The sequence below is a fragment of the Mauremys reevesii genome, linkage group 4 (genome assembly GCF_016161935.1).
Source record: "Mauremys reevesii isolate NIE-2019 linkage group 4, ASM1616193v1, whole genome shotgun sequence".
Taxonomy (NCBI): domain Eukaryota; kingdom Metazoa; phylum Chordata; order Testudines; family Geoemydidae; genus Mauremys; species Mauremys reevesii.
Genome location: NC_052626.1, coordinates 87,984,179 through 87,998,946, shown reverse-complemented (window position 1 = coordinate 87,998,946; position 14,768 = coordinate 87,984,179). Strand labels below are relative to the sequence as shown.

Here is a 14,768-nt window from a genome sequence, read left to right as displayed (position 1 = left end):
TGCCAGTTAGTGCAAAGCATAGATTAAATTTAGTATTTATGGATTGGGTTTGGGAATAGTAGGCCTTTTTTTCCTCTCACATGGTGTAATTACATGGGCATCAATTTAGTTACAGCTAAATTACACTACTGTGTGAAGAGAATAGCCCCACTGCATCTAGAGCCCAATCCAACTTTCACAGAAGTCAGCATCAGTCTTCCTGTTTTTTTCAACAGGAATCGCATCAGGCCTTACAGTACTTTAATGTATACCATGACACCAGATTCTTGAAATTTCTACATTCCCATGGAGTTTGTGATAATAAATCAGATTTTTGCATTGGTTTCTGATTTTTATTCTTAATTTAGGTCCTTTCCCAGAGTTTTCATTCAATTTCTTAAACTTATTTGTCTGAAAGAGAGTGTTATGGATTCTCAAACTTCAGTAAAGACATGAAGGTGGTGAAAGAGTAGTCTGACTAATCTGTCAATGTACATTTAAGTCCAAATCACAGGACTGGATTCTCACACTGTTGCACAAATGGAGCAGTACCTTAGTTCCTGAGTAATCCAACTGAATTCAATGGGACTACTCACTAAATTGTGACTCATCATGAGTAAAGGTGGCAGAATTTAGCTTGTAATGAATAACTCTTGTAAAGTCAGGATTTTGTGATGGAAGGAGAGATCAGACAGGTCACAATGGAGGAAAATTCCATGGGCCAAATTCTGAGCACAGCTACATTCCAACTGAAAATACCCAGTGTTGCAACACTAACAGTTGTAAAAGTAATTGCCTTATAGTGACTATAAAATGTTACTCTGCAATACCATTGCATTTTATTATCTGACATAACAAGAAAAGTTAAATCCTTCATTTATTAATAGATTTCACTTAGTAATGACAATTATCCCTTCCCTAAGTTAGTATGATTCCTATCGGAAATCTTCAACTTAATTGCACTTTTATGTTCTTTTGCAGAATTGTGTGTTCATAAACCTTTCAGACTAAATCTCAGGAGTTATCCTAACTTTTCCATTTATCCTCATATTCTTTTAAAAACCCCAATGAATAATTCTGGTTTGGGGAAAAACCCTTAACTATATATGTTATTGCAACTGTTGGTATTATTTAGGTATCAATACTGTGCCAAAATCTCTCCGTTCTTGCTCAGTATATATACTCCCATGACTGAAAGATTTGGCTTAGAATTATCAGCCCTTTTAGTTCTCTTTACATTGTTACAACTATCATACTCAATAGTGGCATGAAATTCCAGTATTAGGCAATTGTCACTGGCCAGGTTAAAAGGTTCCTGACATCAGCATCATCCTAATATCTTCTATGTTCATAGATTTCACACAGGCAGTTTTTCTGTTCACAGTAAGTTTCTTCAATATATTGATATATCAAATTACATAAAGTCTCCAAGCAAAATTGTCACACTTTGGTGCCTAACATTAGGCACCTAAATAAGCAGCTTGATTAGAGGAGCTAAACTCTCATTGCTCTCTTTGACATTAATAGACTAATTAGCCTTGTAGTCACTAGGAGATAAATTCTAATATACTTCTATATCCATTAGACCTAAGTAACATGCCTAACTTTAGGCATCCAGATTTAATAAGCATCACTGTATATATTATAAAAAGACTTTTTTCTGAAAGACTATATTGTGACTGGACTGTCCACATTTATATGGTGTGAATCCAGTCTCAGCTGGTAATGTCTTTATAACCTAATAGCTGTGCAATTGAGTGAGGGCCAATGTCCACATCAGTAGAAACATACTAGCATCACAATTAGCACACTTGTCAGTGGAAGGTTAAAGGATGAATTTCCAGACTGAACTATTTTACATCTAGAGGAAGTTCTCTACATCAGGGCTAAGGCACATTGGTAGGCAAATTGCATTCCTGCTGAACCTGCCTTGTGAACAAAGACTATTCCAATTCCCAGGATTACACCTGCAAATACACCAGTCAGACACCTTACATTAGCATTTAATTCACTTACAAAATAAAAAGAAAAAGTGTCTTCTTAATTGTGAATCAGCTAAGTTGTCTGCATTCTCAGAGTATAACATTGTATGTACTGAGACATTCCATGCTACCTGCTTCTAGCCAATTACCATATGTGAGGACAGGAGATATCAGATTCTATTTAACTCACACTGCCTTTTCTGCAATTGTACATTAATTCTTTTTTGTATAATTTGTGATCACTTAATGGTGTCTTATAAACTTGCTGGGCAACCAAGTATCATTGTCTAACTTGAGTTTCATAGATGGATTGAATGAAGGCTCTTATGGGTGGACCTTAAAAAGTCTTGCTCCTTTGAGTAGTGATTACTCTCCCAATTAGCTTCTTTTAAGTCAAGTCAGGCTAAGGGTTTGCAGTATCTAGCTGTTAGGATTAAAATTTATGAAAAGGGCAACAGCCGCAGTTGTTTTGTTCAAAATTGGCTCTACCGTGTGTTTATCAACATTAGACCTGCAAAGGATGGTATAGAGATTCAAAGTAAATAGGCTCTGAAAGAAAACCCAGGTCTCCATTTATTTATATGTTAATTTTTATAGGGCTTGTGGAGAAACTCTCATAACAAAAAATAAACAGATAAATATATAATTTATTCTGTAGTAGATATTGAAATAAATAAACCAAACAAATCACAGAGCTATACATGCCTATATCATAGCCAGGAAAAGCTATTATGATCAATAAATGGTTCAGTACTCCAAAATTCAGACGTTGTTGAACATAAAAAAAAAGCATGTTACCAAACTCATACACAATGGAACAAATCAAGGATACGACTTAAGTACACGAAGCACCAGAATACCCAGCTACTGCAACTCACATGTAAGCTAGGTCATTTTCAATTCTGCAGACTTCTGATGAAGGAAGATTGGAATGTATCCTCTCTAATACTTAGAAGTAAAAACTAAAGTTGAGCAAATAAATTATTTTTGTTCAGGGGGTAAATCAGATTAATTTGATTTCAAAGATTCCTTTGAAACTTTTCCCGTTTGGTTTCATTTTCAGGTGTTTTAATACATCTACTTACATTTCAAAATGAAATATCATTTTGAAACAAAAAGTTAAATCAAAATGTTGAAACAGATTTCCAATGATTTTCTTCAGCCAGAACAATTCACCAAATTGGACTTGAATTCACAATTAGTTTATATAGACCCTAAAGTGATTTTTTTTCCAGAAATTGAACTATTAATCTGCAAAATTTTGCCCAGCTCTAGTAATAAATTCAATTAGAGATGGCAATTATGTTATAATAATTCATAATTGCCCAGATTTTGTGGGCCTACACCAGAATTAAAATATTATGTAAATGTTTTGCTGTGTGTATAGTAGAATTTATTTTGGTGTTTTCCTCAATATCAGTCTTAAAAGAAAAAAATTAGTCTGTCTGAAAAATCAGAGACAAAAGACAAACAAAAATATTTTAGGTCATCTTGTCTGAAGTCTGGGAGAATTCACACAATATCTGATATGTGCTTTCTTTATCTGATATGTTGCAATGTATTTACTTGCAGACTTCTAAAGTATTAAGTATTTAGCCTTATAGAGTACAATCTTGCTGTTCCTGTAGAATGTGGAGATATGAGTGGCAGAACAAAGAACATCATGATCAGGTACATATTCTCTTAATCGAGTGGTTTAATAAATGAGCTGGTAAAGACACAGATATCTGATCAGATAGACAATAGAGCTCTGATCCTGTAAGCATTCCATTGACTGCAATGGAAGTCCCATTCATGGAGAACTTGCAGAATTAGACCCCGTAACAGCTCTTAATTTATTACATTCTTTACTTACAAATATACATATTACTAAGTAAGGATGGTTATCTGTACACTATGGACTAGATCAGTGGTCTCCAAAGTGGGGTGCGCAAGAGGATTGTTCGGGGTGCACGGCAGGAGGAGTGCCGCCAGAGCAGCGCCACTTTTTTCTCCCCCAACATTCCTCAGCAGTTCGGCCGGGAGTCCAAGCAGCCTTTTTTGTTTTTCTTTTTTTTTTTTGCTTCGACAGTTCAGCCAGGAGCAGGGGGTGCATGCTCAAATTTTTTTTAGTGATGGGATGCACAATCAAAAAAGTTTGGAGACCACTGGACTAGATCCTCAGCTTGTGTAAACAGGCATAGTTCTATTAAATGTAATGGAATTATGGCAGTTTACACCAGCTTAAGATCTGGTGTCATAACCACAATCCAACTCCCACTGGAGTCAATGGAAAGACTCCAATTAACTTATATGAAAACTGGATCAGGCCCTAAAGCCACATACTACATAGATGTACAAAATATTGGGGTTCACTAACTAGCAAATGCATTTTTTAAAGCCAGAATTAATGACAGTTTCTGCAAGGATAGATCCTTATTTCACCATAAAAAATAAACCACACTCCTGTTTCCATTTCTCTACTCTAAGAGCTGCCATTTTGCTGCAGGAAATATCAGTATTTCACCCTGGATAAAGACTGTGAAGTAAAATTACCCATTTTGCATATCTTTAATATGCCAATTTTGAAGTAAATTTGGGGTGACAAAAATGAAGTGTGTGCATGCACAGAACTTTCCTAAACAACAGGTCCAATTCTGCAGTGATTATATATGAGTAAGTCCAACAGGACTGAATAGGTGTGGAACATGTACAGAATTAGTCCTAATACATTAATATCATCATGAATTTTTAAGATATCTGACACCACGGGCATTAAAAATCAAATCCTGCCTGTGGAGATACATCTGAGATTAGAATTTGTCCCCAATATGCAAAACTGTCTAATAAACTATAATCTTTTATTTAAAAATGAAGAGTGATGAGAAATATTAATTTTAATGTACAGTTTTTTATTCTAGTTCTTGTGCACTCTACCTGTTAATTTCAAAATTTTAATAGAACAGTAATTCCTTTAATTACATTTATGTTCATAGGTCACAATTTGTCAATCTATAGATTTATTATGGTAATATGGACAGTGATGCACACATACTGAAAAAAATATAACAATGATTTATTTTTCAAATTTTGTGTTGTGTGAATTTTTAGGATTAGTTTTCTTATTTAGATTTGGACTTTTCAACAGTAAGAGTTCACATGCAATTCTTTCAAAAAGGTGTTTGCTCTCTTAAAATGCTAGAATAAAAACCCCAGCAAAATATTTAACTTCGCTTCCTTCTTGTTTTTTTTTAATTTCTCACAAAACAAACTTCATATAAAAATGAAATATGTAAGTGTGTTTGTCTCTGATGTTAAAGTTCTCATGGACTTCAAGGTCAGAAGGGACCATCATGATCATCTAGTCTGACTTCCTGCACATCGCAGGCCAGAGAACCTCACCCACTCACCTCTGTAATTTGCCCATAACTGCTGGGTGATTTACTAAAATCCTCAAATCTTGATTTAAAGACTTCAAATTACAGAGAATGCATGATTTACTCTAGTTCAAACCAGCAAGTGACTGTCTTGCTCCACGCTGTGAAATAGGTAAAAAAAAAAAAAAAAACCCAAAAAAACCATGGTCTCTGCCAATTTGACCTGGGTAAACATTCCTTCCTGAATGCAAATATGGCAATATTGTTTGTTACTCTACTCTTAGAAACTGGGTTGATTTCAACTGCATATTCTAGATACCTGTGTTACTAAAGGGAATCATAAATCCACCTAGCATCCAAGTTATTACACCCAGAAATCCTAGGAAGAATTCAGTTTTATGGCATAGCCCTGTTACATTTGCCTTAATATTACAAAAATGTAAGTGGTTTGCTTTGAATTGTACACTAAAATGAAGCAAGCACATGCATGACGGGGAGAGGAGAAAAGCAGTTGTAAATTTATGTTATAAATTATTTCGGTCTAATATTATTATTGAAACTGGATTTATAAACCACATTTTGCAATTCAGTGAAATTTTGTGATTTTTTTTTGGTTAACTGGTGGTCTTGCACAACCAACAACATTAACTGAATACTGCACAGGAAATAGTGAACTCTGGCAGGATTTGCACTCTTGGAGGCTCTATAGTGTAATAATTAATTGTCAAGCAAATGTAGATATTTGGTTCATAAATATGCTTAGCAGAATTCCAGTATTTTTTTATATAAATTTCAATGGATATCAATGTCTATTTTTAAGCATGTTTTTTGAGAATTTTATCAATTTAAATTTTCACAGTTGTGTAAAGTTTTTGGTTTTAAGCTTTTAAAATTTATCTATTTAAATTTTCACAGTTGCAGGAAATTATGGGGAATTAGAAAATGTTTTTAATGATAGTAGATGTTGAGATTCAAAAAGTTAGAGCTTTATTACTGTTACAATATAAATTGTCAACATTACATATCAAAACATACCAAATAAAACCTTAAATCAAATTTCAATAATTTCTTAAGCTGCAGTTTTCTTACTTTGTCTCTCTACAAATTTTGATTATACTTGATGGAAATATTTCTGTTGGTATGTGTGTGTATGGGTGAAATTGATGTTTATCAACATTTACTGATGCAAATCTAATCCTTCCAAGCTTACTCATAAGCATTAGGACACATTTTTGGTATGGAAATTAGTCTAGCAATCTCATAAGCTTGTTTCAATTGGCACTTAAATTTTGGAACAGAGCAATAGGTCTTACCAGCTCTTGAGGCTACCATTTCTACAATGGAGTGCTTCTCTATGGAAAATTAACAACCAATAATGCTAGAATGGAGTGTATATTGGAAATATAGTAGAACCTTGCTAACTCACATAGTGAGTCAAAGACCCTTTACTGAATATTACTGTTAGCCATCAAATATATGAAACAAAAGCTCAAGGATACTGCATCACAAAGTGTACTTTAATTTAGGCCTTTACTCAAAGGCATGAAGTGAACCTTGTGTGTATTTGCGGGCTCAGGTTCCTAGTTCAACAACTGGAGTTTGGTTTTGATTAATATGAGGCATAATGTGCTAGTAAAAAGTACATTTTGTAAAGCAACAATGAAATTTTAGTAACCAGAGGCCTCACTGCAATGCTGTCTTTGATATTAAATCTCTGCTGATAGACTAAATGAGACCATTTTTTTGGAATGAGAAGTATTTCACTTGCAAAGTGAGAACTGGCAAAGCGGTACTGTACTGCATCATGTAACAGCTGACTATTTTAAGGCATTATTTGTGTTAATGCATTTTTGAGTTTCCATGAATCAAATGTAATGGTTTTAGTTGCTCTGGATAAATTTACAACTGCTAATGTTTAGCAGGTGACTATATGCAAGATTAGAAGCTATGCATCACCCACCAACCTGCCCATGGTTTTGCTCCTCCAGTCAGTGTAATAACATTTTTTCCTGAAAGAATAGCAGAAGTCATCTGAGAACAATCAAGTAAGAGACAGTTGAAAAGGACTTCCACATTATACAAGAACACATACCATGCACATTTATATGCTAAAGAGTGAAAAACATCTTTAAATTGAAATACAGTAATTCATTAAGGATATTCTGATCTGTGTATCTGTTCAAATTTGAAATGGTTCATATCATGACGCTTGAAAAATCAATCTATATAGGCCGGGCCATGTCCAACTACTAATTCATTCACAGACTTCTCAATAAAGATAATACAAGTTTTGTCCAAAAAACTATTAAGATATGGCCCTTAATTTTTTTTTAATTCTACAGGACTCATTTTCAAAATTAGCAGTTGCTTTAGTTCTGCATTAAAGGCTATATACACTGTCTTAAATCTGTACATGTGACTCATTGACATCCATTACCATTTTGCATGCAAATCAAGAGCAGTATATGGACCCAAGATTCATTAAGCAGTAACTGGAACAAATTGTTTTTATATTCAGTTCTCTTCTCTCCTTTTCACTGGGTACAGTAACTTCTGAGGGAAAAAGTCATGTAATTTCCTATGAAATCTTCACAGAGAACAGTTATTCTTGAAACAATACACATACAGATTTGAAGCAAAATATTTGTTTCACTTCCCACTACTGCTCTACATGCCCCCTCCCTCTATATCAAGTAACCTTTATACAAGAGCATAAGAATGGCCCTACTGGGTCAGATCAAAGGTCCAGATAGCCCAGTATCCTGTCTTCTGACAGTGGCCGGTGCCAGGTGCCCCAGAGGGAATGAACAGAACAGGTCATCATCAAGTGATCCATTCCCTGTTGCTCATTCACGGCTTCTGGCAAACAGAGGCTACGGACACCATTCCTGCCCATCCTGGCTATTAGCCATTGTTGGACCTATGCTCCATGAATTTATCTAGTTCTTTTGAAACCTGTTATAGTCTTGGCCTTCACAACATCCTCTGGGAAGGAGTTCCACAGGTTGACTGTGCATTGTGTGAAGAAATACTTCCTTTTATTTATTTTAAACCTGCTGCCTATTAATTTCATTTGGTGACCCCTAATTCTTCTGTTATGAGAAGTAGTAAACACTTCCTTATCTACTTTATCTACACCAGTCATGATTTTATAGACCTCAATCATATCTCCCCTGAGCCATCTCTTTTCCAAGCTGAAAAGTCCCAGTCTTATTAATTTCTCTTCATATGGAAGCCGTTCCATACCCCCTAATAATTTTTGTTGCCCTTTTCTGACCCTTTTCCAATTCCAATACATCTTTTTTGAGATGGGGTGACCACATCTGCACACAGTATTCAAGATGTGGGTGTACCATGGATTTATATAGAGGCAACATGATATTTTCTGTCCTATTATCTCTTTCTTAACTATTCCCAGCATTCTGTTTGCTTTTTTGACTGCCGCTGCACGTTCAGTGGATGTTTTCAGAGAACTATTCATAATGACTCCAAGATCTCTTTCTTGATTGCTTAAAGCTAGTTTAGACCTCATCATTTTATATGTATAGTTGAGATTATGCTTTCCAATGTGCATTACTTTGCATTTATCAACATTAAATTTCATCTGCTATTTTGTTGCCCAGTCTCCCAGTTTTGAGAGATCCCTTTGTAGCTCTTCACAGTCTGCCTGGTCTTAACTACCTTTAGTAATTTTGTATCATCTGCAAATTTTGCCACCTCACTGTTTACCCCTTTTCCAGATCATTTATGAATATGTGGAATAGGACTGGTCCCAGAACAGACCCTTGGGGGATACCACTATTTACCTCTCTCCATTCAATTTACCTCTCTCAATTCAAACCTTTCAATTTTGCAAGTGACTTAGGCCCTGATCCTGCAATTTCATGTAGGTGAGTGTACACTTATGTCAGTGCAGAGATCCACTGAAGACACAGGGTACTGCCTGTATGGATCAGTTCGCTGGATCATGGCCTTACTTTGTACATACTAGTCACCAAAGGGTATAAGTTGCCTAGACCCTTTATGCTACTGTGTATTAAGATAAGAGTAAAGCAATGTTTTTGAGTATCAGTACTTAAAATAAATGGCTAAACTCTTTATAGTCAATTTTCAAGAAGTATTTTTGCAGTTCTGAAAATAATATTTCAGTTCTGGATGTTAAACAAGTGAGATCCTCATCAGATGGTAACATCACAACCTAGAATACTTTTTAGGTACTTCGCAGCCTGATTTGTGATGTTCCTAAACAGAGTTGCAAAGGGAGCACTGAAACCACAGACGTTAACAAGGATTTTTTTGATATTATAGTTAAGAAACATGACTTTTGTTATCTTTAATTACCCTTAACTGTTCCACTCAGAAGGGGTCCAGCTGAGCTACAGACATAGGTCATTTACTCATTATACATATTGTAATTTCTGTTTTACAGAAGTTATTTGTTGCGCATGCATGGACATCTTTTTGCTCAGGTTTCAATATTATATGGCTAAGCTGCAGCCTCTTATACATATCTTTTAAGCATGCAACATGTTTCTTTTTAACAGAACATTCAGGCATATCCCATTAAAAACATAAGTATAAATAATTCATGATCCCCAATGTAATCATATGAAAATATTGAAATGTATGTCAAAGACAACAATTATTGCAAAGTATTAAAAACCTTATTGATAACTATTGATGTATCACTTTTCTTTTTACATTACATACCATACTGAGCCTCAAAGATCAATTGTCAGAAAAAGAGCTGGGCAAATAACTGATTTTTTGGTTCACTGGTGGTTCCTTGGCCAGGGTTAATGGGGGAGAAAAAACCTTTTGGTTCAGGTGGAATGAAAACTGAAATTTTTCAGAATTATCAGCAAGTTGAAAAATTGGGAAAATTTCAATTTGGGTTGAATGAAAGATTTAGTTTGACCCAGCTCTGTGACTACTGAAGTATTTTATATGAAGTGGAACAACTTCAAAGAGAGATTAGGAAAAATATTCCCATTCAGAATACTCCATACATTTCAACATTTACAAAATTTTTTTTTCATTCAGACAAATAATTGGCTGAAATCAACATAAATTTGCTGTTTCAGTCAACCTGAATCTGCATTTTTCCATGAAAAAACTGTTTCAGCCAAATTCCCCCCCCCCCCACAGCTGTAGTAGTAATACATAGTATGCACTGAAGTAGGACTTTTTATCAGCAGAGTTAATTTGCAGTTTTGCATTGACTTCATTGAGAACAGGCTCTGGGACTTTGGGTAGTCCCTTGAGATGAAAACACATAAATGATTTTGGTCCATCTCAGCTACATTTATGCTATGTCTAGGGCCAAATACATCCCCCTTTCATGGGTAATTCTGTTGATTTGAATGGGACTTCTGATATAGGGTGACCCAACAGCAACTGTGAAAAATCAGGACGGGGTTGGGGAGAATAGGCGCCTATATAAGAAAAAGACCCCAAAATCAGGACTGTCCCTATAAAATCAGGACATCTGGTCACCCTATTCTGATGGGAGATGTGTATTTAAGACACGTTTAGAGATAGGCCATGAATTCAGAGAAAATATTCTCTTTTTGGCTATGTCTACTAGTGGTATCATTAAAGAGCAAGATTGTGACAGACCCGTACATCGCTGAGCAGGAGACAGGGGCGGCTCCAGGCACCAGCATGCCAAGCGGGTGACTGGGGCGGCAAGCCGCGGGGGGCGCCCTGCCGGTCGCTGTGAGGAGGGCAGGCAGGTTGCCTTTGGTGGCTTGCCTGCAGGAGGTCCACCGGTCCTGTGGTTTCGGCGGTGAGTATGCAGAAGCCGCGGAACCGGAGGACCTCCCGCAGGCATGCCCCCGAAGGCAGCCTGCCTGCCGTGCTTAGGGCGGCAAAATACCTAGAGCCGCCCCTGGCAGGAGAGTGAGGGGATGTAATACATGAGGCTTGATGCATCATGGGTCAAGCACAGTGGGAAAAGCAGCCTCTCTGTGGGGCCACTACTCCCTCTCCCATGCAGATGGAAGGGAATGTGTGGCTAGGGTTGGGGAATGGGTAGAGCTTTAGCTCTTGGTCAACCAGAGAGGAGGGGAAGGAATCTGCTGGTAGTAGAGAGCACACTTTAGGAGAGAACTGTATTAGGGTACGTCCATACTTACCGCCGGGATGACGGGTAGCGTTCGACTTCTCGGAGTTTGAACTATCGCGTCTAATCTAGACGCGATAGTTTGAACTCCGAACGTGCTCCCGTCAACTCCGGAAATACACCACCGCGAACGGCGGTGGCGGAATCGACGGGGGAGCCGCGGACTTCGATCCCGCGGCATCTGGACAGGTAAGAAGTTCGAACTAAGGTAGTTCGACTTCAGCTATGCTATTTGCGTAGCTGAAGTCGCGTACCTTAGTTCGACCCCCCCACCCTAGTGTAGACCAGGCCTTATTCAGGTGTATAATAAGGCTACCTCTCTCCAAGAGATGAGAAGTGCAGTTACCTCAGCAACAGTATATAGAATATGTTATAACTGCTTAGAAAATGGTTAAGTAAAACCTCAGCACAAGTATGCACTTAAAAAAAAAAACCTATTTAACATATGTATATTCTGTGTATGGAAGCAGTGTAACTTTGCTTTTTAGAACCTACTTTTCAAATATCTGAAGTGAAAGAAACATGAATGAAATAAAGCAAAGTAATAGCCAAGGAACCAATGTCCATGAAACAAAAGGAAAGAAGGGGGTGGGGAAGAGAGATGTGGACTAAGAATTTTATTAAAAAGTTGGTTTGAATGCCTACCTAGAAAAATTGCTAATTAGGCTCCAATAAAATTGTTAGCGTATATAAATTTGTAGGAACTGGACCTTATTTCATAAATTTCTCTCTCAAGTAACGAAATCAGCTAGATCAAACATCTAAATAATTCTTGTACTTTAAGTCTAACAATAACAAAATGGGAGAAAAAACAGTATTAGGAAATGGGAAAAAATGATTAAAGTGAAATATACATTAATGGCTCCAATCCAACAAATACCTTTATGCATGTGAGTAACTTTATGCATGTTAGCAGTCCCATTCAAGTCACAGTCATAAGTGCAGGACTAGGCCCAAATTACTTGACCTCACTGACTCCCAAAATATTGCCCTTTTAGTTTTTTAAGTCAAAGTGAATTTAACTAGCATCCAAGCTGCAGGACTAGTCACGTAGTGGTTTATTTTTATGCTGTATTGCGTGCAGTATATAATTCCCATTCTAGCTATCACACTTCAAAGGCAGAGTAGAATGCCAGCTATGATTCCTTCTATAAAACACTAATCAGTTCCCATGCTCTTCTTTTATTAATTTGTTTTTCATTGAAATAAATAAGCGGTTATGAGAAGGCTGGGTTGTTTACAGAACTGCTAATGAGAGCATTAATCACTCCCTGTCACTGATTCACTCTCCTCTGCCTTTGGTTGATAGCTCACTTGCTGACAAGGTCAGAGCTAGCAGACAACTATTCAATTTTGCTCTCAAATAAAAAAAAAAAAGCACTGTTTCTTTTTTGTTTTTTGATGGTGGTTGTTCAAATATTTCAGAGTGTTGAGCCTAAATTAGCATTATAACAACTTGGAAAACTTGCACTTTTCATCCTAAAAGTGCTCCAAAGACATTAGCCAATTTGATCTCAACATTCCTGTCAGCTAGGAAAAAATATTATCTCTCTCTCTCTTTTTTTTTTTTTTAAAACAGGGAAATCTTGCTCACATTTCAGACAATTGACTTCAGTGAGGTCAGAATCTCACCTAATAAAGTCTTGATTTAAATTAAAAAAAAGGGAATGGACTTGAATCTACATACATAACCTCAGCTTGCACAAGCAAATTGGGTATTTTGCTTCCACAATTTAGTAAAGACAATTAAAACAGGCTCATGTAGTTTTGCCAATGCAGCAGCAGGAGTCAAACAGAACCAGGATTAGAATGCCAAACTGTCACCCCTCTAATCAGACCACTAGGCTGCATCACGCCCCCATGACAAGACAGATAGGCAGCTGACTAGCTCTAAGAGCCCATTTTATTATACTTTTACCAAGAGCTTTTTACCCATCTTGCTGAAGTAAACACCAGTTATCTGGCACAAAGCTGAAACAAGTTGCTGGTGAAACTTACAGCCAGCATCTCTAACAAATTAAAGAATATCCAGAACATCCCTATCTTTGTGCAAGAATAGGTGTGGATTCATCAAGACTAGACACGGAATAAATTCACATTCTCTAAGCCCCAAAGAACATCGTAATAAGCGAAATATGGAAACCATGTGTAAGGTTTGCAGCAGCTGACTGGGAAATTCAGTGATATTCCCCATCAATCACAAGGTAAGACAGCAACAAATAACTGGTGAACTGTGTAAATGAATTCCAATCTTCAGTTAGAATCCCAGGGCAGATGTCTCTCCCATATGATAAAACTTGCTCAGGGGGAGGAAAACTGAGAATCCCCTCACAGAGAGTTTCTCCTTGATTGTCAGCAATGGGGTTGGTCTCCAAAAACAGACTGCTGAACCCACCCCACAGCCCTGTGGAACTCCGGGAATCATTTGGAGACCAGGGCTATTTGTGTAGAAGCCTCATGCTTCTGCACTTGTTCCAAAACAGTTGTGCTACCTCACCATAGACTGCTCTTGTCTAGGACCTATTTACATGAAGGATTATCTTTCTCTCCCCATGCCATACTGTCATAGTTGAAATCAGCAGAGACATTAGTGGGGCTGTCACTCGAGTGCAAGTGACAAGGAGCTGCTGTAAGGGCATTCTCAGTGAGGCACTCTCACTTTGGAATTTGATTGCCCACCTTGGCCTGATGTATCCCAGATCCAGTGAGTTTCAGCACACACTACAAGGGTCATCTTCCCCCCACTCCAGGCATTTAAAAATGATGGGAAATTATAAGCATGGGGAATTGTTGCAAGGGTGTGGGAATTGAATATTACATCTACTGGTTTCCTGGAGATAAAATTAAAAATAACCTATTTCTGTACGTACTGCAAGAATACATTTATGTTGTAATTTTTAAGTTAAAAAAGTGTTTAGAGTTTATGGACAGGCTGCCTTTTAGCATTTGTATAGATCTAAATAAATAAGGAGACTGAAGATCATCAATCTGGAAACAGGAAGTGAAGAGAATTCCAGGAACACAAGGGCTCTGGCTTTCTCCAGAATGTCAGGGTTTTATCTCTGAAAGAGTGAATATTAGTTGACTCTGTAACTTCCCTTGCCTTTGGATATAATTCCAGTCAAGCTCTGGCTGTGATCCATCATTCAGAAGAAGATTCTGTGCTCCTAAGCCTAAAACCACAAACCACAGATCTTTTGAGACCATGAAAAGGACCTCCATAAAAGGTTTTGCGAAATGTGCATGCTTCACTTTGAGCAGTAAGTTCTTCAGGGATATGTGAGATTGTTAAGAAAGTAAGCTTTCAATACAGTTACTGTAGGTACA

General features: G+C 37.0%; 1 protein-coding gene and 1 long non-coding RNA gene across 14 annotated transcripts in view; one reads left to right on the top strand and one right to left on the bottom strand.

Annotated features, from left to right (window-relative positions):
* Positions 1-14,768, bottom strand: part of ANO3 (anoctamin 3) — a 421,744-nt gene that overhangs the window by 74,432 nt on the left and 332,544 nt on the right. For all 9 annotated transcript variants that reach the window (XM_039536552.1, XM_039536545.1, XM_039536546.1 and 6 more), the window contains one exon: positions 7,282-7,326. In XM_039536552.1, the coding sequence (XP_039392486.1) occupies positions 7,282-7,326 (45 nt within the window). The remainder of the gene's footprint in view (positions 1-7,281; positions 7,327-14,768) is intronic.
* Positions 1,272-14,768, top strand: part of LOC120404292 — a 96,052-nt gene continuing 82,555 nt past the window's right edge. For 4 of the 5 annotated variants that reach the window (XR_005597916.1, XR_005597917.1, XR_005597915.1 and 1 more), the window contains exon 1: positions 1,272-1,362. This is a non-coding gene — a long non-coding RNA (uncharacterized LOC120404292). Of the gene's footprint in view, positions 1,363-3,589; positions 3,633-14,768 lie in introns of all 5 variants that reach the window. The other variant, XR_005597914.1, reaches the window with a different exon arrangement.